We start from the raw sequence: 25,652 nt of genomic DNA on the forward strand, positions 1-25,652 counted from the left end.
TTCGTAAAAATCAGCTTAATTTTGAGTTCATATAATTAACATGTAATTATTTATTGTAGGATAGTTTGAATCTGTTCACTAATACAATTTATTATTAAGTGATGAAATATTTTTCTATAATTTAACTACGTTTTGAATGAATAATAATAATAAAAAATAAGAAAATACTGAGTTCTGATATTCAGAACACCCTGTAACTAATAGAACCTAACTTCAAGTTATATAAATACCCCCTCTTAAAGCTAACCTCAAAAAACAAGCGTTGTTTGAACGCGTTCGTAAACGATAATTCATTTCTCAGACTACACGTGCTCTCGTCGCACGTTTCTTTTCTAAAGAACTCAACTGCTCCTCAGTGAAGCGAAGAATCCTCGCGGAGAGGTTGCATTTCATATCGTTTTAAGTTTTGCAACAACCAACTCGAACAACAATGGTAAGAATTCTTGTATTTTATATATTATTTCTTTTTTTACTAATTCCTCACAAGTTGTACTTGTGTTGTGTACGTTTTTGAGGTTATAGCACGTTTTTATATTCCATTTGTTTGTTTAGGCTGAAGAAGTAAACCCAAAGGCGTACCCCCTGGCTGAGGCTGCTCTGACCACCAAGATCCTAAACTTGTGCCAGCAGGCCATGAACTACAAGCAATTGCGTAAAGGCGCCAACGAAGTAACCAAGGCTTTGAACAGAGGTCTCGCCGAATTCATCGTTATGGCTGCTGATGCCGAGCCACTCGAAATCTTGTTGCATCTTCCTTTGCTGTGCGAGGACAAGAACGTTCCTTACGTATTCGTAAGGTCCAAGCAGGCTTTGGGCAGAGCGACTGGTGTGTCAAGGTCAGTCATTGCATGCACTGTGACCATCAACGAGGGATCTCAATTGAAGTCGCAAATCCAATCGATTCAACAAGAAATTGAACGTTTGCTTGTCTGAATCTGTATTGTTTATTAAGTACAAATTTTTATATTACAAAATATTTTTTTTGGAATAAAATATATATTATTAAGTATTAACAGAATTTTATTTAATTAAATACAGGTGATGCTATTTTAGTCCAATTCTCCCTCCATCTCAGCTGCTGAAAGTTTTCCAATTCCTTTTTGAAACCAGCTCTTTTCTCTTCTATTTCTTGGTTTTCAGGAAAATCCTTGAACCAAGAGGAGAGTTGCTTTGATAATTCATCTGAATTGTTGAATACGAAACTATTCACGTCGTGTTGAACCAACTCGCCCAAACTAACAAAATAAATAATATTATTATTTTTTTACATTTCATAATGTTGTGAATTTACCATTTGAAGTTGTAAGCGCAAACGGGAAGGCCACAACCAAACATATCAACGACTTTCATGGGTAAATCCAATCCACTTGAACTAGTGTGCAAGCAAACGCCTAAATCCGCTGCAGCTAATATTAGAGGATAATCCTTTGATTCCAACCAAGGTGTTAAAATAGTAATATTCTTCAAGCGCAAATCTTCAATTTTCTTGCAATAAAAGTCCTTCAAAGGTCCTTTCCCTGTAATAAGGCAAATCAACTTTGGTAGATTCAATTGGTTTCCATTAACACAGCTCTCTTCATAATCTGGAAAATTAATAATTATAATGAACTCCTTAACAATTCTTATAATATAGTACTTTGCAATGCAGATAGCAGAACAGAAAAGTCTTCATCCTCAGTCCAACTAGTACTGGAAACCAAAAGGCCTGGCCTTTTCTTCCTCAACTCAACCTCACCAAGCTCACTGAGTTTAGTAAATGCAGTTCCTGTATCTTCTTCAGACAATAATTCCTTGTATTTCAAACCAAGACAGTTTAACACTTCATGTTTCTGCTCCAATGTAATAGAATCAAATATCTCTGGTGGTCTGTCATATAAAGTGGTGGCATCAATGTTCCAAGCAGTTTTCAAATCTCTCTTCATTTCCTTGGTTACACATAAATTATAATCTGCCTTTTGGCCAAAGAATTTCTCCATCCACTTGGTCAATTTCACAAGTGGGTTTTTTTGTCCCACATTCAGAGCCATAATTGTATGAGCATAATTATGCCAATCAATGGCCAACTGGGCTCGGGTAATCAACTTGTACAAATAACAGACCATCAGTGTTGGTACGGCAGGTGGATTCTGCACAATCAACAAGTTTGCTTTCCTTATGATGAGTAATACAAACAAAAGGTTTATAGTTTGCCATATCGTTTTTAGAATGTAGTTCAGGAATCTTGGACATGGTATATTTGGGAATGGGTTTAAGTAGTGGAAACTAACTAGAGGTTGAGTGGTGAGGCTTTCTATGGGGGTGGCTCCTTGGTAGCCAACTATATCTACTTTATGGCCTTCCTCTGCAAATGATCTGGAATGGTACTGCATACGCGGACTCCTTCCTATGTCCCCTAGAACAACGACGCACACACTCTTCTGCAGCATCGCAGCGTAATTAAATCAGCAAACGTGGATTAAATGCATCTATAATGATAATCTTTCAAAAAATGCTGTTGTCAAAATTGCAGTAGACTACACTAAAGACACTAAATGCACAGCAACAACCTTGGATCATACAATTAGGAATGTAAAGAGTGATTAAAAGTTAACAAAAACTAGTGATAATTGTTGATTAAGGAATGACAAGAAGCATACGTCAGGAATGTTTGTAACTTGAAGAATACTTAAATATTAAAGTATCTGAAAATTAACTGATGAGTTAATTATGTTGATTATGAAGAGACATCTAGGAGTTACACAAGAAAATTACGTTATGCACATGTACAAATTGATTTCGATAAAAATAATATAGATAGTTGCATAATTTGCTATGAATGCATTAATGTATGTATGGTTACAGGAACTTTGACCATTTGACTTTCGCGAGTCCAATCAGAGAGGAAGTGTGAGACGGAAACAAGTTCGTTCGTTAAGTTGTAAGCATGGAAATTTGACATGTACCAAAAAGTTGTCTGTTGTGTAGAGCAAGATATACATCAACATTTTTCTTTCGCGTTGAAAAAAAGTGAAATAATTGTAATAAAGTGAGTTTGTTTATAAAAACGTGCGTGCATCTGTAATAGCACTTGGATTGGATGCAGATCATCGATATGTAAGCCAAGTAATGATTACAAACAACACTGGTTATAAGCTCAAGGCTTCCAAGAGCTCACCAAATAATGATTATCAAGATCAAGATGAGAACGAGAGTCTAGATGGAGACGCAACAGGTGATTCCAATAACAAGTACCAGATTTATTCTACCAGAGATGGCAAGCAGAGGGCCACAAAGTCCAGAGGCTTTGATTATGTCAACAATAAGCCTGGAGGCAGAGGAGGAACTGACCGTAGGGGAACATTCAGAGGTAGAAATAATCTGTCCGCCTCACGACGGAATGATAGGGATTTTACCAATGGCATCAACTATTCCAATAGATTTGACTCAGGTATGTACGCATATAAATATACTGAGCCAGAGAAAAAAGCCGAGATAAAATTTAACCTATTGGAAGATACAAGAATTTCAAAATTATTACGGCGCCTGAGCAATGAGGAGGACCAAGAGAATTCTTTGCAAATATCTAAGAGGCTACTGGAAGTTTTATTGTTGCCCGACAATGCAACATACATTCGGAAATCATTTACAATCCTTCGGGACTCTATGCTGAACATCTTCCAAGTAGCACCTGGTCCACTAGCTAAGAAACAATGTGCCAAAGCATTAGGCAGAATGGGTTACATATTAGGCCATGATGAGTTTGACTTTACCAAGTACTTTAAATTGATTTTCAAGCAAAAAACCAATGAGGAAACCACTTGTTTGCTCATGGAAGCATTAAAAGAAACATACACACTGGAGAGAGAGAAGCCAACGATGGAGGAGACTAGAGCAAATTCAATAATAGTGGAGCTAATTGCCATAATGGAATCTACTGATAATATTGAAATTTTTAAGTTGACTTTAGATAATTTAATGAGCACTGTGGAGTTCTGGCCAAGCACTTTCCATGACCATTTCAAAGACACCATTGATCTTGTGTTTGGCTGGCATGTGGATTTTTCACAACCTCTGTCCAACATTGAATTTATTTCAAGGAGCCTCCAAAGGATTGCATTTCAATTCCAAATGAATTTCATGTTTTCAATAACTCTTATAGTGCACTTTGTTGAAGATATTGAAACATATTCAGAGCAAATGAAAATGGATGATAAATCATTTGATAATAACGCTATGGAGCAAACAACTGTTTACATACTAGCTCTAAACACGGTATTGAACTGTTTAAATAACAGTTCAACCGCGAACGATGAATTGTTTACATTGAAGCTTAAATTTGATGCTCTTAATCAAGTCATCTCGACGCTTACCGAAGCGTTAGAATACGTCGTACCCGATAATTTAATCATCGCTGGCAACGAAACTATTTGCTTGCTTTTGACGATGTTACCGACAAAAAGTATCCTGCTGAACGAGAGCATTTTGCAGTTGGTGGACTTGCAGATCTCGATTATACATGATTTATCTGATGCGACAATAATCTCGATGCTTATTATGATATCCAAAGTTATCAAGGAATTATCAGCCAAACTTCCTATCGAATTAATAACAAAGCTGGTCGGTCCCAATTCGGAGATTGTAAAACTTCGGAATTCTCCTTATAAAGACATACAAGTGGCAACAATAGGAGTTTATCAGGCATTGCTGAATTTGAAAAATATTCCGCTGCTTCAAGAAGCCTATAAGTACATACTATTCGATTTGGATGTATGTTTAAACGTAATTGTGCCAAGTAGGAGTGAAATATCCGAGATGAATCCATTCACTCCAATCGAGAAAAGCATCGAAGACGCTGAATTGGCTTGTTTGTTTCTTTTAAGGTCACTGTCTCAATTGGCAAATGCCAGTGGATCAATTATTGGGATGTGGGCGTTGAAGCCGAGCATCTTGGAGTTGCTGGCTGTCACACTTCAACCCTTCAATGAGCAGCTAAGTCGGAACGCACCAACCTTACAATACAGTATACTGTTTCTATTATATTCACACTGCAAATGCTATAACCATTTTATAAGCAGCAGCACTCTGGTAACAGATAAATTGAAAGGCGGCAGTAGGATGGGACTCCCAGATCACATAGAAGACGTGGCCAAGTCACCGAATTCTGGTAACTTTTCAATTATATTAAACGTCTTGCATAGAACACTGCTTACAAAGATTAATAACGAGATAATACTATTGCTGCTGCAGTGGTTCAACGAGATACTATTCTTTGCTGACCCTTACTTGGAAGTTATTTACAATAATTTGGAATTCTCAGAAGTGACAGGATTACTTGTACGTTGCTGTTACGTGAAGAACAATAACATCATCCTTGCAGCATCCAAAAATTTGGAGAAACTCCTGGGAAATAAACAGTTATCGTGGTGCAATGATTTCTTGCAAGAAATCAATAAGTTGTGCAGTATTCACATGGCATCGGCGAACAGCGAAGTTAGAAATAGTTTCTCGAAACTATCCAGTCACATACCCTGGGATGTGGCCATCGCTGAAATCGGGAAATCCGAAATCGTCGAAGCGAATCAAAGCAACTTAAGTAATTACACTTCGGCTAATATAACTTTGGCGCAACATCTGCATCTGAACGGAACCGTATTCGGCGAAATCACTTCACACCACTTCAAGAAGCTTATGGATTTTATGTTGAAGAACGAGTGCAACGATGAAAACCTTCTGGAGACAATATTCTTGAACTGTTGGCCTTTGGAGTCGGACAACCAACAGTTGAACGATCAGTTCAGAGAGCTGTGCACGAATTCACAGATCGTCCTGAACAATTGGATCACTTGGGAGGCCGCCCAGTTTTGCGTGAACAATAAGCTTAGAACGCCGCTCGGCAAACCGAACGAAACGTTCACCAGCTTTGAAAACAGCCTAAAACATTACGCCAGAGATGTTATGAAGATAAAGCAAGAGGATAACGTCAACGTCAATCAGAAGCACGTGCGATTGTTGTTGCAGTTTATTGAACACCTGGAGATGTGCATTTACAATGCTTCGGAGGGGTCGGCCATTGCCATTCCGCAGCCCTCGAAGCCGGTGAGAACTTTCTTCAGCACGAACGCTTCCACCTGTAGGGAATGGCTCTCCAGAATAAGAATTGTTTTGGTGCAGCTGAGTTTGCATGCCGGACAATCGGTGATGGCTCTGAGACATGGACAAGCGATGATTAAAGACCTGTACAACAATAACAAAACCGACACTGTCGACTTCGAGAGGGGTGTGATGTATATGACAATGGCCCTGCTGAATCTGCGAGAGAGCGAGGCCTTGCACGGTCTGTACATGTGGTGCCTCAAAGATGCTGGGAAGAAATACGATTGGATTAAGTGTGCAGCGGAGCAGGCCAACAAGAAATATGAATACGCGGCCGTTGGATATCAAAAGTTGATCGACGAAATTCTCACCACCAACGAGAATCAGATCGATACATATATTAAGCATTTCATTTCCGATCAAATAGTGCGATGCTACAAGGAAATGAACAATTGGTTGGATATTGTCGGATATAAGAATAACAAGATGAACCTTCTGCTGAACCCTACCGAAAACGGAATACGACATTCCTTTAATATCGTGAATTTCGATTGCGCCCAGGCCATTTTCAACTCGGAAACATGCGCTTTCGCATACAAAGAGCTGTGCAGTTGGGACGTTTACGAGGATGACTCTTGGAGCGTCTACGATACGCTGACTACAACTGAAAGCGAGCTCTACAACATTGCTCTGAATATAGGAACAACAGATACAGATTTCAACGCTAGAATTCAATCGAAACTTTCCAAGATCCAGTCTACTATACAGAACGGCATTTTGCAACTGCCATCCGATTTTCATCAAGAGTTTTGCCTATTAAATTACGTGGCCAACGGTCTTCAGAATATATCAAACAATGTTTCTGCGAGTACAGTGTTCCTAGTGTCAGATAATTTCGAACGTGAAGTGGTTAAAGTAGATTCGGTGATCCTCACGAGGATTCTGTGGTGGTCCGAGTATTTTACGCAAATTCAAAATCAAGGATTCAGTGCATTTTCAAGTAACTTACGATTGAACATCATCAAGCAGGCTCGAAAGGAATCTAATTACAACATGGCCAGCTCTCAACTATACAGATTCTTGAGCAGCAAGAGTTTCCTGAAAGAAAATAACCCGAAAACGACCAGTCTTTTAGTGAACATTGCCGAATCGTTTAAAGCCAAATTACCAGAGATCAGTATGTGGAACATGGACACGGCCCAAGGAGCTAAAGAGTTAATCAAGTTGATTTACGAGGACACCGACGATAAGAGGTTGGCCTTTGATCTGTGCGCCGTTGCTTCTACCTCCATATCAAAATACGCAGATATATATAGAGATTTGGACCTCAAGCAGGTGAGCTCGAAGATTTTACTGAAACTAGCTACATGGCTACAGAGCAACGATTCGATTTCCTTGAGCGAATTCTCGAGTCCGCTGGGAAAACTGCTGATGGTCCTTCCGGAGATCGGTGTCGAGAATATAGGAAACAATATCATCCCGCTAAATGATATGGTCATTGGAAAACTGTTGCAGTTCAGCGTGAATCAGTGCCAGACTTTGTCCAAAACTTGGTACGCCTTTGGTACTTGGTGTTACAGTTGGGGCAAAAAGATTGTCGACAACAGTTCGGATTTTACGAACACTTTATCGTTAGAGGATCAGAATGCCATTCAATCATTGCTGCCTCTAGATTGCAAACCAGAAGATCTGAATAGAATATTGATGATTTTATCTCAAACACGGACGCACGTCGACGAAGAGGACATAGATTCCAACGAAATAAACACCTCAGAAATGATCAAAAACCAACTGAAGAACGTGCACATATTGTTTAACGCGCCAGAAACCGTGATCGATACATTAGTGCAGATTTGGAGGAATCTTCAGAAGCGAGTGTACGCTTATTACGAGCATAGCGTCGATGCGTATTTCAATTATTTGCACTTGGCGACCTACAGTGAAAATATATCAAAAGCAACCGAGTCGAATACAATTACGGTGACATTAAGACTGTTGAGATTAATTGTGAAGCATGCTTTGGAACTGCAGATAGTCTTGGAAAGAGGCTTGACTCGAACACCGACGCACCCATGGAAAGTCATTATTCCACAATTGTTCTCTAGACTCAATCATCCTGAGAGCTACGTGCGAGAACGTGTTTCAGATTTATTGTGCCGTGTTGCAGAAGATGCACCACATCTCATCACATTCCCAGCAGTAGTTGGTGCACTCGAGGGTGGAGTGAAATTCGACTTCTCCGAGATATCTCTGCCGAAAGATTGTTTATCGCAAAATAATGATATCAATGATGATTCTGAAATAAACGAGATTGAGGACAATTATGAAAGCGACGACGAAAGTAAGAATGTGCTGCAATCTTGCTTCAAATCTATGGTGGAAACGCTTAGCAATCAAGCTGCCGAAACCATAACTCAAGTGCAGCTCTTGGTTAAGGAGCTACGTCGTATTATTCTGCTGTGGGATGAATTGTGGTTGGGAACGTTAACCCAACATCAAGGAGAGATCACCAAACGGCAGCAACAGTTGGAAATCGAAATCGAAAAAGTGAATTCCAATTTGCACCTGAGTCCAGAAGAGAAGATTTCAATAATATCAGAGAAACATCGTATTATTCTAACTCCGATCGTCTTCATTTTGGACCAACTTTACGACATTACCAGTGTGGAACCGGAAACGCCGCACGAGCAACAGTTCCAGGATAAGTACTTGACTGTAATCCGGGATGTGCTGAAAAAACTGAAGAATCCGGAGAATCCAGATAAACCGCAGGAAACGTGGCAGGTGATCAAGGACCTGCAGCATCAGTTCCAGCAGAAAGCTCACAAACGCAATCTGCTCAAGATGAAGGATATAAGTCCGGTGCTAGCTAACATCAAGGATACGGAGATATCGATGCCCGGGCAAGCGCTGAAAACGAATGTAAGAATTTCGCACGTTTCCAATCAAGTGTCGATCTTGCCGACGAAGACAAAACCCAAGAAACTGGTTTTCCACGGATCCGATGGACAAACTTACACTTACCTATTCAAGGGTTTGGAGGATTTGCATTTGGATGAGAGAATTATGCAGTTTTTGAGTATTGCGAATACCATGATGGCGCAGAATACCGAAGGAACTGGTCACAATCTGTATAGGGCGAGACACTATTCGGTAATACCATTGGGACCTAGGTCGGGATTGATCAGTTGGGTCGGTGGAACTACTCCGGTTTTCGCCGTCTACAAGAGGTGGCAGCAAAGAGAAGCGCTGAAGGCTTCTAAGAACGTCAATACTACTACTGTTCTAAGACCATCCGAGTTGTTCTACAACAAATTGAACCCTTTGCTGGTGGAGCACGGCGTCAAGAACATCGAGAACAGGAAGGAGTGGCCTTTGGTGGTACTTAAGCAAGTGTTAACGGAATTGATGAACGAAACCCCGAGTAATCTCTTGGCTAAGGAGTTATGGTGTCATGCTGTCAATGCAGGAGAATGGTGGCAAATTGTTAGAAAATATACGTACTCTGTAGCAGTTATGAGCATAATCGGATACATCATCGGACTCGGAGATAGACATTTGGATAACGTGTTAGTGGATCTAAATACCGGAGAAGTCGTCCACATAGATTACAATGTGTGCTTCGAGAAAGGAAAAACGCTGCGAGTTCCAGAGAAGGTTCCATTCAGGCTAACTCCGAACATTCGAGATGCCCTAGGTGCAACTGGAGTTGAGGTATGTCTTTGGCTTTATTTATACCTAATTTATGATACATTGATAATATATATATACATATTTAAATGCATGCTAACAGTGCTGCGAATACTGTTTATTGCTTTATTTATATATATAATCTAAATTTAATTCCATTCGCTGCTACCCTTAAACATAGTGCTTTCAGTTTAATGCAAACAACCTTTCCCTACATACGTAATCAATCAATCGACTTAGTACAATGTAATTCGTACAATTATTTGTTTGCTTAAGATAACAATAAAAAAACAAACAGCAGCAGCATAAGGACAGCGAATCGGGAATGTTACGGATTGACAAGCAGTTATCACAGTGTCGGTTATCGGATTTCGCCAGCTGGACCTTTTAAGATATTGCACAATATCGACTGCAAATGGAAATTACTAGAAAAAAAAAATGTATGACGAAGGGGGAGCTAAGTAAATTGAGAGAAGCACCGTATTTATGGATGTACGGTGCATTTATTATATTACTTTGCAATGCCAAAAGCATTCCAGTACACATCTATTTCTGCGCTGTTTACATTAGATTCGAGAGCTCCATTAACGATGTGACTGGATTTGCTTCTCCAACATGTCTTTGTTGCAAATCGTGGTCGAAGAAAGGGTTGTCGGATTTCAAATTTAAGAATCCAACAAATATTTGCTCTCCGCATTCGCTTACGTAACTCGCCGCCCACTGTTGTTTTTGTTTTTGTGGTGGTTACTCTTTTAATTTCATAATTTATGTCAGGTTAATTGCACGCACACGCATATTTATATATATACACACACACATATTTTGAAAAGATAAATGTAATCATTATTTATCCCGTTCTCTTCCCATCGGGGCCAGCTGCTTCCAGTCACATCGCTATCTCCGATTAACCCATAAATAATATTACCCCCATCGCGGCAGGTCAAAAACAATCAATTACGAAAAAGCAATCTCTTCTGATGATTAATTAACTCACGGATGGTTGTTAAAAACTACATTTCGTTCGTTGCTACACAAGTTGTTACGATTGTGGCGTCGCTGTTCTCGTCGCACTTCCTGCCGCACTGCATCTCTATGGTCTTCGTGCCATCCTCGACGATGATGCCGTCGCCGCAGATGACGGTCATCGAGTTCCTCTTCGTTTTCCCGGATGGCACGTGGTCCGTTATGTAGTTGGGCTCTTGGTTGAGGGTGCGCGGCGATCGGCATCGCAGCATGCAGCCGAACGCCTTTCGGAAGTTCTTGTTCTTCCACGCGTAGATCACCGGGTTCATGCAGGAATTCATCACGGCCATCGTGAATGTCGCCTCGTACAGGAGATACGATTCGAAGTTCACGTAGAATCTCATGAACGTGATTATCACGAAGTACGGCAGCCAGCAAACCGAGAAACAGCCCAGTATTAGTAAAACCATCTGGAACAAACGTTGTCATTTTTAATGAGGAATGGTGTCTATCTTATCTTCAAACAAAATTCTATTAACATCCTTGTAATCTTTTCAGGCTACTATTCAACACTATTAGAGATTAAACACGTTTCATGTTTTACAACGTTGTTGATACATATGCTTATGCATTTTGATAGTAATAGTGCTACTGAACTACTTAGATTATTCACTTTAATACTCTTATTATATTATTTGGGAAAATACTTTGTAATTTCCAACATCACTTCAAAATATTACATACATGTTGTTGGTTTCAATAATGTATGGATAAAGGTTGTTACATTTCAATTAGAGAAATTTAACTTTGAAATTTTGTAATATAACACAACCGTATTTCCACATATACGTTTCGTAATTTAAACAAAGTGTAAAAGTCTATTTATTATCTTCCCTACCATAAAATTTATCGCGTCAGATACGAAAAATCGATTGACCGAAGAATATTCAATTATTGTTGCACGTGTAATATGTTTTTGTTTCTAATTTAAAGCAAACTATTTCGTCAATAATCAGGAAATAAATACTTTAACAATTTTTAAATTTTATGAACAATTAATAGAAATGTAAATAGTTTTAATTTTGAAATTTTCTTCTTTTAAATTCGTCTGTTATGTTTACATATTAGTTATTATGTAGTAAGTAGCACTCGATGATGTGGAAATTAATAACGTTTGGCTAAGAGTCCATAAAACCCGGTACTTAATGATTCGTGTCAATGACCAAGGACGCAACGATCATAATAACGCGTTACTCTTTAGTTTTTCCTTCAGCGCGTAACAGTGGCCGTGATTATTACTTCCTGGCAAATTTTCAAGTTCAATTGGAACTGGAATTTAAGGCCAGAATCTTCATTAATAAAAACCCATATCTCACCATCGAAAGTTAAGTTATTTATTGGCGATTAAATCATGTTTCCATGCATATTTATGTTATAAATATTTGCTAGTTTAAAAATATTTCACTTGGCACCGGACCCAGAAAGCAATAAAGATTCCGCTTGTTTTCGTTTATTAATTAAATCGCTCTCTCCAGATATTCCGATTGTGCCCATCTCCACTTCAAATTTCTGTTTAATTTCAATTTTTTACTTGTGCTTAATTGTTTTCAATCATGTTTTTTGGTATCATTTTATACAACAATTTATAGCAAAAGATGTATAAATTGTAAATTATGTATATCTAACTGAAATGTGAATTAATAGTAATCAGCGTTCACGAAACGTAACAGAACAGTGTAATGCAATTTTGATTATATTGGAATTATTTTTTATGACTGTTCATCGGATCTTAATTAATTGAGATCGTGAAAATAATTAGATTAAAAATCCGTCCTCACAAACTTACGACTATGTCTAATTAAATATTGTGCCATGAAAGCGATATATTCCATTTTTATGACGCCGTCCCTCTTCTGTTGGATTTCGTGTAGAGAGCGATCAGAAAATGTACTCAACGATAGTCAATATTGAAAGGTTCCAATTCCGTTGGCGTTATTACATAATTATGAAATTCGTTTTTAAATAACAACGCTTAAGTGTGTCTGGCGTGGGATTCCATTAAATGGAAGATAAATGGAGAGAAATAGAGGCGATATCAAAAGAGATATTTCGGCAATTTGCGGTGACCCTGTATCGTAGGTAATCGTTTCCTACCAGAAATTGCAGCTTATTAAACAAATTTCGTTTGTTTCTTTTCTCTTCTTTATTTTATGAAGTGACCATTAAATGATAGTTGTTGAGAGGCCATTTTTTTTTTAAACAAAGCCAAACTAGTTTTGTATTCTTCTTCTGAACTTTGATCCGTAATTTACACCGATTTATTTTTTAATCTTTTTATTTTAATGGTTTAAAATGTTGTGATTTCAATGTAGCAACGAATACAACTTTTTGTTGTTGATGAATTGTATTTCTTTTCGTTTGTCACACCTACCTGGACCGATTTGTTTTCCTTGAGTATGTTCTTCTGTTTGGACTGGGTGGCTTGGCTGAGGCGTTTCGCGTGCTCTGCTGCTTCTCGCCATATACGAAAGTACAATAGAGACATGACCAGCCATATCGAGAGGAACATTGGAGTGACGATGAAGTTGATGTACTTCTCAGGAAGGACCGATTCCAAGGTGCAGTTGCATCCACTCTTCCAGTCGTTCCAATATATTGGAGTGGTGGCTATCGTGAAGGATAAACACCATCCGGAGAAGACGATGCAGTAGACGATCCTCTTGCTCATGTACCTATGGCATAGCATGCAATAATAGCCGTGGGAGATGCGATGGCGAAGATAACGCGTTGATATTAAACTGACCTGCTGTAATGAAAAGGGAGGACGATGGCAATATATCTGTCGGCCGCTATCGCAAGTAGATTGTAAATTGAGCTCGAGCACGCCAATATTATGAATACGAAGCGCAGGACGCATGTGGTCTTGTAGGAGGGTAGCATTGTCTTGCCGATGGTGAATGCCAAATGGTACGGTATGGTCAGACCAACCATCAAATCGCTGACTGCTAGACTAAAGATGTATCTGTTGGACAGTAGCTCGGACAGCTTCTTGCTGAGGACGATGGCGCAGATAGTCAAAACGTTCCCAGCTAATGTTAATATTATGATCACTGTGTCGATGGCAATCCATGCGGCCTTCTCCTTCGCGTGCTCCATATTGTATGTTCCTACTTTTCGTTGTTGCTGTTCGACTTCCGAATTTTATTATTGGAACAACACAGATAACGTGCGCACACACACACACTACATACTATAGGATTCATTCACTCCATCATATCTGACCGCAAGGAATGGAATGGCTTTACCACCAGACCTTCGAACTACTGAACAAGTTCCTCGTTCAATTTATATGCTGCTGTTGCATCACTATTATTTTGATGTTGTATTTAAATACTCGCGCAGAATTCATAATCACCGTAGAGTTGTATCCTCCAGTGGATTGCGCGTCGAACTGATGCGGATTGATTCACTTTTGCAACTTGAAAATATTTCGTGCTTCCCTCACTCACTCTCTCCTCTCGCCTTCTTTAACCCGCACAAAGCATGCGTCGACTCATTTCGATTCTGTTCCACAGGGCATGTTTCGGTTATCCTGCGAGAACATCTTGAAGATCATGAAGAAGGGCAGAGAGACGCTGCTCACTCTGCTCGAGGCATTCGTCTACGATCCTTTGGTTGATTGGACCGTTGGTAATGACGGACTGGTGGGAACCACCTTCGGCAGCAACTCGACCATCAAGCAGAGCAGAAGAGTCCTGGAGAAGGAGGTCACCCTCTCCATGTACAGAGTGCGGTGCACCGAGCTCAAAATGGAGTGGGATATTAATAGGTTTTCTTTCTTGCTGCGCCCCGCAAAAGAATCAACGATTAACAATTATTTTTTAGAATTGATATTCATGACAAGCTGCCGTGCATAAGGAACCAAATGAAGGAATGGCTCGAGTGTTGGCATACAATTTCAATTACCGAAGACCTCTTGCAGGATCTCCACCAGCAAATGGCGCTGGTCAAAGAGGCAGAAGCCAATGGGCTCTCCAAGCACAGCCTGCTCACGCTTCCATCTCGTTACGAGTCCTATCGAAGGACCAAAGACGTTGTGACGCATGCCAAGCAGGATCTGGATAAAATTGTGTCCGATTGCGAAATTCATTTGGATAAATTCATGGACGCCATAAAAACACTACAAACGCAGCAGACGCAGCAATGGTTCTTGGAAATGCAGACGAACGTCGAACTAAAGACTGTTTTCAGTTTGGTAAAGGAATTCTTGCAGAACGCCGGGCAATCTTCGATGATCTCTCAATGCGAGCAAAGCGAGAATGACGTTAAACATCTCGCCGAACAGCAAACCCTGCTCACCACCAAATGTCTTAACATTCTGCAAGAATACTGGACCATATATTCGCAATGCCCGGTTTCGTTTCTGGAGAATCACAGGATGTACCACTATCTGAAATGGGGTAAAATGCTGCAAAACACCAGGGATTTAAGTATCGCTGAGAATATCTTCCAACAATTAATAGCGCTAAAAAGTAACAATTCCAAGCGCAAAACCGTCATCATCAATTTCTCGTACCATCTCAATGTACTCTACAACAGTACCGTCGAGCAGTTGAGTAAAGCTTTCGAAGAATTGCAAGTATGCCGAGTGGAAGAATCGAGCGCCAGTTCGGAAGCGAGATATTTAGAATCGAAGAAGTGTTTGGCCAACTTCCTGGCGCACGAGAAGGGCGCAAACCGAGCACTGGAATTCGTGATCGTCAGTGAACTCCTACTGTTAAATAGAACGTTCTTGACCTTAGAGAATACGGCCTCGAAAAGCGGCGATTGGCTCGTCAAATTGGCTTCCAGGGACAGCGACTGGTTCCTGGATGATATATCGATGACCTCTGCCAAAGCCATAGAATTGATCAACATTTTAAATATTCAGAACAACATCGAGGAAGACTCGAAATTGATGAAGGTGGTGAAAGGACTGCACTCTGCCAACGATCTGTATAAGAGCCTGCACGAGCTGAGCTTCAATTTTCATACGATCATTTTGCCCGAGAGCTGGAAGAAAATTCAAAGCGAAGAACCGACTGTACTGTTGATGATCAACGACCTTAATAACATGATCGTCAACATCGGCGTTTCGCTGCCCGATTTGGTGGTACAACTAGAAAAGCATCTAACATGCGTCATCATGGAAATGGATCAAAATGTATGTATACATTTATATTCAGTTATTATTTACTTATTACTATTGTCTTCTATTATAGCCTACATATGAAGTAATTCAGAACAAAATATCTACGTTGAAAATGCAGTACCAGTTATTATTGCATTCAAATACGCCAACTCTGAGTCCAGGCAAAATGCTCCTAATGGGTTTCAACGGATTATTCGACAAGTTGAATCTTGAGTTTGATAATTTGGCAAATATTCTTATTAATTTGGAGATTCCTGCCTGTTGGAGGAAAGTGGATCATGTGAAGGAAGCTAAGTCTTTGGCAGCGCCTATTTTCAATCCGCAGGTACGAGCGGTATTAGAGGATATATTCTTCTTGAAGCGGTTGCAAACGATGTACGAGTTCTTTTCACTATGTATGAAAATGTACACATCTTTCCAAGGTCAAGGAAGGGTGACCGTGTTAAGCGACGAGGAGCTAATTAAACCCATTAGGAAATTTATAGCCGATTTCATTAGCCGGCAATTTTTGGGTATAACCACAGAAGCCATAGCTTACATAATTTGCTTCATCCTTCAACGTCTAGGCTTGGATGTTACCAACGAAATCGAACAGAAGGATATCGGAGCCGAACACAAGGTTCCATTGGACGAGCTCTATCACATAGGTTGGAACAACTTTTTGAAAAATGGCACTTTTACCCAGAATGTTCTGGCGCAAACGTCCAGCATTGAGAACAACGTGAAGAGCGCTTGGGAAAAAATGCAAGAGCCTAAAAAGTTGGAGAAGAACGTCACATTGCTGCAAAGCAGCGTGAGTCGCATACAGAACCAGATCTCCATCCATTTCTGGCTGTACGAAGAAATTATATCGTCGCAAATCATTGACAAAAATAATTGTTTCCATCGCAGGATTATACAGGATTTGAGGAAGATCGTTGCTGATATAATGAACGTTCAATCCAAAATATTTGAAGCCAGAGAGAAACAGAAGAATCTTATTGCAAGCGTCGAGCAACGCTTGAAGTGGGCGGCCGGAGCCAATCCCGATCTTAACAATACAATGATCGCCTTTGAAGAAGCCATCGCTGAGAGAAACAATCATCTGGAGGTTGAAAAGAAAGTCACCTCCATGACTGTAGCGACTTGCTCGGTCATTCTACATCATGAAGCCTTAAGGAATACGACTCCCGAGTCTTCGGCTTACGATCAAGTGTTTCTGAACACTCACGCGAAGTGGACGAACGCCTGCCAATACAACAATGTCAAAGTGGATGCGGTTAGCTTGGTGGAGGAGAATATCATGAAACTATACAGTCAAGAGATGACGCAGAATCCGAAATGGATCAACCAGATCTCGGAAAAGGTATCCGAGACCATTAAGGCCACGCAGAAAGATCTGAGCGAATATAAGGCAAAACTGCACACTATTAATGCCGACGTGCTGCTGAACATCGAATCCTTCAAGAAATGCTACTCGGATCACTGCAAGGTAACCTTCGATTTCAGAAACGTGCTGAAGGCTATGTCCAAGATGGACGAGTGCGGCTTCAAGTCACAGCAGTTCTTGAACAACCACAAGACTTACATCGACATCTTCTCGGGACTGCTGATGCGCTTCAAGAAGGAAGAATTCAGACTACCGGAGATTGAAGCGTCCATCGAGAACTTGGACTATCTGGCATGCCACACTGACAACATCTACAAGAGCTTATTTGAGCTGGAGAGCAAGAAGGCGGAGAGACCGCAGCTTGTCCGACAAGACGGTATGACGCTGAGCCCGATGAGAGCACCACCTTCGAAACAGGAAAGCATGACGAAGGGACAACAACGAAACGCTTACGCAGTCAGCGTGTGGAGGAGGGTTAGGATGAAGTTATCCGGGAAAGATCCAGACCCCGGACGGAAATATTCCATACAAGAACAGGTATGATTCGATGATCTTTTTTGTACACAGTTAATAATAACAACGAATAAATGTATCGTTGCAGGTGGATTACGTGATCAGAGAGGCGAGTAGCCTAGATAATCTGGCCCTGCTGTACGAGGGCTGGACTCCATGGGTTTGAGGAACGATGTGAGGCAGTCACCCTGCCTGGATCTCCCTCTGTACCAATAGAGCGCCGCCCGGTGAGTGCGCCGACAGTCAGCAGCAAATTAAAAACAAACTACAAAAAAAAAACAAATCAAAAAGCGTCATCCCTAACTCTAAATAGTTTCTGGTTGGGTTGCTTAGTTTTATTGCTATGCAAAAATTAAACCACTCGGACGAAGCAAAATTGTTAAGTAAAACATGCCAAACAAAAATAAGTTTCATATCTAGGGCTAACAAAACGGTGTGTTGTCCCGAACAAAACAAATTGGGGAACCCACTAAATGCGAAAACAACAACAACATTGGTGAAACGAATTTTTGCAGATCAGTAAAACTATTTGAATACTGATAAATGGTAATCGATTGAACTGCTGCTTTTATTTTTAATTATTCGACGTTAATGTCAGATTTGATATAATAAAAAAAAAAAGTAAACAATATCAACAACTGCGACGAAAACAAATAAACAAACAAAAATGAGCAGTCGAGTTTGAATCTCTTCGCGTTGCAAGTAAACAAACACCATCCAAATTGGTTCGGCAAATTGGGACAACTTATGAAACAAATCTCCAGCCATCATCATCCGACCCAAAACTACAAATCGAGCCGAACGAATTTTTTTTTTTAAATTTAATAAAGTCGTAATTATTTGTACTACTGATGTAAACGTCTTGATTGATTGAATATGATGAAAAACACCTATTTTTAATTGATGAAGAAAATTTTAGTACGATGTTTTTTTTTTATTATTATTTCTTTCTTTTTATTCATTAAAGTTTCTTTTTTTTTATTCAATTTCTTTTTAGCAGTGTATGATGATGTAATTTAAACAAAATCGAAACAAGAAATATATTAAAAACAAACAAACAAAAAAATCACGTAGTAGTTATATAATATAAATAACAATGGTTTTTCTTTCTTTTATTTAATAATGTAATTGTTATAACTGTTAAAATTTAAATAATAATTCGCTTTACGTTTTCGAGATAATTTTACTTACTGTTTCAATTATTTCATTTTCTCTCTTTTAGGCTACTGTTCTTAATATATTCTTTATTTTACGCCATATATGATGTTTGTTTTATTTTATCTTCCCACTCACTCTTCCTTATTTTACTCTTAAGTTTTCTGTGAGTAAAAATTCAAATCCAATAAGTTATAGTGTTTTTATCTGTAATTATTGTTAAATTTCTTGATGCACATGCACAAAATTCACTTATCCTTCTGTAACTTGAAAATAGTTTACAATGTATAATGTTTTTTTTTAATTCGTTCTAGCTAAATTTATTTACTCGCACAATAACAACAACAAAAGAAATTACCTTCCCCACGTATATGTTTTTTTTTTCGCGTAGATATCGGACAGTTAATTAACAATATAATTTTATAAATTCTATATATTTTTTTATCAATTATCACAGCATATAAAACTTAAATCCGCGGAGCGCTCGAAACTCCATTATAACGGTAAGTAAAAATAAACACCCCGAACAATAATATACATTCAAATAAGGATAAAAATTACGTCAGGGTCAAATTAGCTTTTGGAGTTGCGCTGCTGCTTCAGAAGTTCGTCGATTTGCGCTTTGTACATATCCTTGACATCCACCAAGTCCAGCTTCAGCTCTTCAGATTCCTCGACTTTCTCCCCATACAGCTGACACATTGTTTCGTACTGCTGCTGCAATTCCTCCAACTCATTTTTCACTACGTCGTAATCTTTGCACTGAATCTCGAACTCTTCGACACGCGTCAGCAGATTCGAAATTTCCGCATTAAGGAGCGTTCTCTCGTGTTCCCTTCGGTTTAACTCCCATTGCAGCTGCTGCACCTCTCCATCTCTCTGCTTCAAGCTGGTTTGGAACATTTGCATCTCTAGCATATTGGTGCATCTAGACACGGAGCTCACTTCGAAAGGTTCATCCTAGAATGAAATTATAAAAAGTTAAATGAATTAAGTTCTACAATTAAACTTATGTAGTACTTACAGATGGCCAAAGTGAACTATTAAGGGATTCCGAAAGTGAAACTCTACCAATACTTAAGGCTGGAGAAACGGTTCCCGGATTCGGTGAAGTCCGGGTAAAATTAGCCAAAGAATCGTTCCGGTCACGAATTTGCTCCTAAACAGTAATTAAATTACATTAGAACAATAATCGCGAATTTGTGCAATAGAATTACTTGTAAGACCATGTTACGTTTCCTCTCCGATTCGTTTGCGGATCTTTCGCTGATCAACGTCTGCTGCAACAATTCGATTTCCTGCTGTAACTTATCAATAATTTCTTGCTCGCTTTTAATTTTCTGTTTCAAATTATCCACTTCCCTATAGGAAAAAAGGAAAAGTTAAAATCTGGTAAACTCCGTTCTTATTGGGACGTTTACATACCTATTCGCATCTTGCTCTGAACCATCTTATCAGTTTTCTGTTGCTCCAATTGCATTTTTATCATTTCATTCTCGTGCATGTAAGTGGTGATCTGATTATCCAAGGCGGTCAATTTCGATTTCAGCATAACGCACTCATCTTTAATAGATTTCTCCGATTCGTTAGAGCCGTGCAGCTTATTTTGCAATTCATCTAAGCAAATAAAGAGTATAATAATGGTATTTGTTAAATAAACGAAAACCTCTTACTTATTTTAATAACAAAACCCTGCTCGATCTTCTCGAAACTGGCCAACTTCATATTGTGTGTAGCCTGAAGAGTTTCCAGCTGACGCACCAACGGTTTACTGACTTCGAGTACCGACTGTGTTAATTCCTCATTTCTACTTTCGGCCTCATCCAATCTTCTGAGCAAATCCATGTTCTCCGCACGCAAGCCCTGCTCCTTCTTCAAATAAACCTGTTCAGCATCACGCATCTTTGATCTCAAATCTTCCAGCTGATTGATGATCTCTTCGTTTTGGGATTCCGTCATGCGTTTCTCATTTTCCAAACTTTGCAGCATATGCTCCCTGTGCAACAGTTCGCTGCTTGCCCTATTCTTATCGAGTAGCTCTTTCTTGGCTGCATCCAACGACTTTTTAACCGTCTCGTGCTTCTGTTGCAGATCGTCGTAATTATCCTTCAACTGATTGAACTCGAAATCAATTTTCTTATTTTTCGCAGTCAATTGGTGGACTGCCTCGATCTGTGACCTCTCTACTTCTTCTTTGGCTTGCAGCGATCTCTTCAGACGATCAGTTTCCGAAGACAAATCTTCCACCGATTCTCTACAAAATAATTTAATAAAAGAAATAGTCCAAGTAATTAATTCATTGATTTATAACTTACTTGAGGTGCTTAATGGCGGTTTCGTTATCCTTTTCCTTCGCTCTAAGTTTCTTAATAATATTGGAATGTTGTAGCTGCTGCTTGGACAACTTTTCACCTTCCTCACGAAGCTCTCTAATCGTCTGAATTTTCTCTTCCAACACAATATCCATTTCACTTTTGCTCATTCTAGTAGAGCTATCGAGTTTGCATTGTTCAAGTTGCTTCCGCAAGTTATCTTTCTCTCTGATTGCTTGCTGGAATTTTCTCTCCAATGCAGACAAACGTTGTGTGTATTCCTCTGTGACTTGCGAGAGGTCTGCAGACTCTAACTGCTTATTAACAATCTCGTCCAGCTGCTTGCGGAGGTGACTGTTGGCTTCTTGTATTTCAGAGTTCTTCCTGGTGATTTCGATTAATTTTGACTCGCGCGATTCCAGTATTTCCGTCATCTCTGATAACCGTTTGACTAGTCTCTCTATCTCCGTATCATCGCTGATGCTGGACGCTTCCGACAACTCCCGATTGTGACCCTTAATTTTCTTGAATGTCATTTTTCCCAGTAGACTGTCGATGTTTGTGTCGCCCTTGCTTTTCACTACCACCGGTAATTTCGCTGGGCTGTGTCTGCTATGAGTACTACTGGAATCGCCATTCGGACTGGATATAATCTCGATGTCCGATGATGTTGTGGTTTCGAATTCATCGCCTGAGGTGTGGCCAGAGGTATGGTCGGAACCGATTTTGACTAAATCCGAGCGACTCTCCGAGCTGAACGGTGATGTTTCCCTAGGGGGCATGTCTAATTGTACGATTGAAATATTCTCCAGCGCTTCTGCAGCCTGACTGGAGTCAATCATGCTTTGGGTTAGATCCATGAAATGGTTTGCCTTCGGCTCGCTATCGCGTTTCTCCGTCATAGCATCGGCAAGCATGTTCTTCAAATAAATTGAATTCGTGTTGCTATCGGTAGTTGTGCTTGTGTCGCTGCTGCTTTCCATCACGCTATCGCTTGATACAATAGTCTTATCCGATTGAGCTCCCTCGTCGATTTCATTCCTGACCGTTTCGTTGCTTTCCGATGGAATATCGATTATGTTAGAAGTTTTATTTAAGTTAGTCAAGTCCTGTTTCACGCTCTGAGGTTGGGTATCTATAAGATTCAGTGGAAGATGCATTCCCCCTCGACTCGGAGCTCGTGTTATAGGAATTTCGATTAAGTTAAGTGTCTTGTCAGGACTTAGTGAAATATCACTAGAAAAGCTCTCCGCCATCTTCTCAGATTTCACTAAAGCAATAGATTTAGGTTTTAAATTCAAATTAAGACCTTCGAATACAGTCGTCGCAGTACTTTCAGAGACGGAATTATAAGATATTGTGTCGTCCGCCATGCTGTTCTCATCCGCATCATCTGGAATCACCTCCACACTATCCGGTGTCATTTTCTCGCCGCTGCTATAACAAAATTCCAGTTAAACAATAAAGTTCGAACCGGTTCGGATCATAATCGAGATTTCGATAAAGACCCAATTCGAACTTGTAATATTACCCAACATCGTCTGGCGTTTGCAAAGGTGAGACGAATTCGTCCGTGTATTGGGACTGCCGTCGACTAGAAATACTATCAGTTCCTAATACTTCCACTGAACTGGGACTTGTTAAACTATTTGGTAGCACTTCTACAGAGTCAGATGTTTGTTTAGAGCCTAGGTATAAAATTATTATCAAAACATATTGAAAGAAAATGATATTTATGATTTTATTACCTAAAGCAGAACTGGTAGAAATTGAAAGAGCTTCAGATTCTGGTGATGTTGTGCATCCAGTCCCTCCATTAACTACTTCAACACTCTCAGAACTCTTCCTATCACTATCAGTGCTTACAATTGAAACTCTATTATCTATATTTCCTGGCTCCATCTCTCTATGCTTGACAGCAGAAGTGCTATCACTAGATGCTATAAATTTATTACATAAAATCAAGTTTATCAACAATCAGTCGAATATCAAATATTACCAGCACTCTCCAAATTCTCATCTTCATTGTTTTCAGGTGTAGCAACAAATGACAAAACATCTGGATCTTCGCTGGTCTGGACAACAAGTTTACTGCCACTGAAATGTTCTATACCTAAATCAGCAGAATCATCCAAGCTATCCACTGAATCTTTGCTATCCTTTTGCACCAAGCTTTTCTCATATGGATCGAAGAATGAGCCAGTGAAAGACCCCCAAATACTTGTGGAGCCCTTAATACTTTTGTATGAACTTTTTGTTATCACTTCTTCACTGGCCTCCTTATTGGGAGTGCCAGCATTGCTAATTCCCCAGTTTCCAAAGAAATCATCAGAGTTTGTATCTATGGGGGTGTTCGCAGGCACTGTTGTAGTGTCCCCACCATCATCCTTGATGTCCAGGGCTTTATCAATTGTCCTCTGGGCCTCTTTCAAAGCCGACTTGGCAATACTTGCTATTCCTGATGTATCAAACCAGCTCATCTTTATTGCAGGATAGCAGCAGGAACCCCTTAACTTTCAATTTCACATCAAATAAGACCGCTCATTACATCACAGCGTTCATTTTCTACTTAAAATTTACTAATATTAAAATGTAACCGTTCAAGACTATTTGTTTTTAATTTTGACAAGAGCACACGTCAATGCTATCCGTCAATTAATTTTAACTCCCAGTTAAATCGCAAGATGGCTCAAAGTGCCCATGAATTTATATACTGCAAATTTAGGCAACTTAAGTTGCAAATCACTCACGTTTCTATTATTTTAATTCTAGTTTACAATTAAAAGTTGAGAGAAAACATACATTTCTTTAACATTATTTCATAAATTTATTATAATAATTTGTATAAATCAAACATATATATATGTCTCTATAATTAAAATGATATTTATCTCCATTTTATACTTTCCTATAAATATAAATGAATATAGAATTTCCTTGTAATGTATACAAATACTATTTGCATTGTTTCTTTTCAATTTCTATTTCTAGTAATCTTATATTGAGCTTCTTTCCTTGCACCTCCAAAGTATGCAATTCCTGAAATGCCTGCATCTCTTGTTTCACTTTTTCATATTGTTGTTCTTTAAGTCTCAAATCCATCTCAAACTCCTGCTGCTTCCTTTCCTCAGCTTTAATTAGAGATTCAAGAACAATGTAACTCTCCTTCTCTTTCTACAATATAAAGGTACTGTAATAACATTATATAAGTTTGCTATTTAGTATATATACATGTTTCTTATAATCAGGTCCATCTGTAATTGTTTCCATATCCTCAGGTATATCAGTCTCTATCTTTATATTATCTGAAAGGTAATAATGAATGTTTGCTTCCCAATATTATCCTAAATTTGTTTACCTTCTACTAGATAGTCTTGGTCTTGATCACATTTAACAATCAGTGGTAACACACCCATAATTGAAAGCAATTTCTCCTCATATTCACTGTACTCTATAATCTCACCATTTGCTCTATAAGATTTTCTTCTGAGCTCCTTTTTGAGACTTTCATACTTTCCTCGAATTGCTACACTTGTTTGGAGAAAATAAGAGTAGTTAACAAAATGTGTCTTTTTTTTAAATATTTTCACAGTATACCCACCATCTGGTGTTCTTGGCTTATCATATTTTCCACTTCCTGAATTAAACACATCTGTAATGAAGATCCAAGCATTCTTCTTCTCCTGCCATGTAACTGCATCACTGTTCTTGTTCTCAACTATGTGCTTGTGTTTCATAACCAGATCTATCAACAGCTTTTTCTCTGCAGTACTGAAATTCTCTGATCTCTTCCTTTTCAACACCTTATTTTCTTGTTCCATTGTCATCAGATATATTAATCACGGCCAATTGCAACATGGAATGATGCATCTGAGTGATACTTTATCGATCATCAAGTAAAGCTAAAAAAACAACTGTGTTTACAGTTTTTAAATTGTTAAATGTTTTGGGTATTTCTACCGTCGTACATCATCCGGATAACTAACTGCCCGACGCACTCATACATTTTTAGTTTGGTTGGCAATAACAGTACGTAAGGCGCATGCTGTAACATGTGTTGTTTTGACATTTAATTATAATAATAATGGTTGGACACAACACAATAATTATGTAAAAGAAATTACAAAATGTACAAGTTTTAGTAAAAAATGGATTTCTGCATGGTATTACAGTAAAAAAAAAAACGATTTGCCATTTAGTTTAAAACAATTTCATTGCAAGTTTTCGGTTAAATTGAATATTTCAAAGCAACAACGTCTGGAATCTTAATCATTATTAAATTTTATTCAAAACTTTTTTTTCTAAACATTATGTTTTTTTTCTCTAAAATGTCATAGTTATCCTGAGATAAAGTTCTGGTTAAACATTAACTTCCAGATAAACATTG

At 38.9% G+C, this 25,652-nt stretch overlaps 6 protein-coding genes across 8 annotated transcripts; 2 read left to right on the top strand and 4 right to left on the bottom strand.

Annotated features, from left to right (window-relative positions):
- Positions 1–215: 215 nt before the first annotated feature.
- On the top strand, positions 216–1,009 carry LOC108566492 (NHP2-like protein 1 homolog). The gene is made up of 2 exons (XM_017926395.1): positions 216–433; positions 553–1,009. The coding sequence occupies exons 1-2, from the start codon at positions 431–433 to the stop codon at positions 931–933; spliced, it is 384 nt and encodes a 127-aa protein (XP_017781884.1). The 5' UTR covers positions 216–430; the 3' UTR covers positions 934–1,009.
- LOC108566490 (chitobiosyldiphosphodolichol beta-mannosyltransferase) lies at positions 991–2,631 on the bottom strand. Its single transcript, XM_017926393.1, has 3 exons — positions 1,637–2,631; positions 1,292–1,583; positions 991–1,235 (listed from the first exon to the last, which is right to left on the bottom strand). Exons 1-3 carry the CDS (start codon positions 2,424–2,426, stop codon positions 1,025–1,027), a joined length of 1,293 nt encoding a protein of 430 aa, XP_017781882.1. The 5' UTR covers positions 2,427–2,631; the 3' UTR covers positions 991–1,024.
- Positions 2,632–2,939: 308 nt separating this feature from the next.
- Positions 2,940–18,420, top strand: LOC108566488 (serine/threonine-protein kinase SMG1). Its single transcript, XM_017926392.1, has 5 exons — positions 2,940–9,786; positions 14,301–14,554; positions 14,611–15,928; positions 15,987–17,822; positions 17,887–18,420. Exons 1-5 carry the CDS (start codon positions 3,106–3,108, stop codon positions 17,962–17,964), a joined length of 10,167 nt encoding a protein of 3,388 aa, XP_017781881.1. The 5' UTR covers positions 2,940–3,105; the 3' UTR covers positions 17,965–18,420.
- On the bottom strand, positions 9,962–14,256 carry LOC108566491 (D(2) dopamine receptor B). Its single transcript, XM_017926394.1, has 3 exons — positions 13,529–14,256; positions 13,157–13,457; positions 9,962–11,195 (listed from the first exon to the last, which is right to left on the bottom strand). Exons 1-3 carry the CDS (start codon positions 13,879–13,881, stop codon positions 10,773–10,775), a joined length of 1,077 nt encoding a protein of 358 aa, XP_017781883.1. The 5' UTR covers positions 13,882–14,256; the 3' UTR covers positions 9,962–10,772.
- A 955-nt stretch (positions 18,421–19,375) lies between the features above and the next one.
- Positions 19,376–23,904, bottom strand: LOC108566493 (TATA element modulatory factor). Its single transcript, XM_017926397.1, has 9 exons — positions 23,265–23,904; positions 23,014–23,205; positions 22,797–22,953; positions 21,269–22,702; positions 20,627–21,207; positions 20,375–20,570; positions 20,171–20,315; positions 19,978–20,112; positions 19,376–19,913 (listed from the first exon to the last, which is right to left on the bottom strand). The coding sequence occupies exons 1-9, from the start codon at positions 23,743–23,745 to the stop codon at positions 19,527–19,529; spliced, it is 3,708 nt and encodes a 1,235-aa protein (XP_017781886.1). The 5' UTR covers positions 23,746–23,904; the 3' UTR covers positions 19,376–19,526.
- Positions 23,905–24,205: 301 nt separating this feature from the next.
- On the bottom strand, positions 24,206–25,262 carry LOC108566487. 3 transcript variants are annotated; one of them, XM_017926390.1, is made up of 5 exons: positions 25,234–25,262; positions 24,867–25,167; positions 24,624–24,791; positions 24,497–24,570; positions 24,206–24,439 (listed from the first exon to the last, which is right to left on the bottom strand). In XM_017926390.1, exons 2-5 carry the CDS (start codon positions 25,090–25,092, stop codon positions 24,221–24,223), a joined length of 687 nt encoding a protein of 228 aa, XP_017781879.1. In that variant the 5' UTR covers positions 25,093–25,167; positions 25,234–25,262; the 3' UTR covers positions 24,206–24,220. The 3 variants fall into 3 exon arrangements, with proteins under 3 accessions (XP_017781879.1, XP_017781880.1, XP_017781878.1); XM_017926391.1 differs by having other exon boundaries at positions 24,867–25,179; positions 25,234–25,252; XM_017926389.1 differs by having other exon boundaries at positions 24,867–25,254.
- Between the last annotated feature and the right edge of the window lie 390 nt (positions 25,263–25,652).

Source organism: Nicrophorus vespilloides, unplaced genomic scaffold (genome assembly GCF_001412225.1).
Source record: "Nicrophorus vespilloides isolate i.1.1-1 unplaced genomic scaffold, Nicve_v1.0, whole genome shotgun sequence".
In the NCBI taxonomy this organism is placed as follows: Eukaryota; Metazoa; Arthropoda; class Insecta; order Coleoptera; family Silphidae; genus Nicrophorus; species Nicrophorus vespilloides.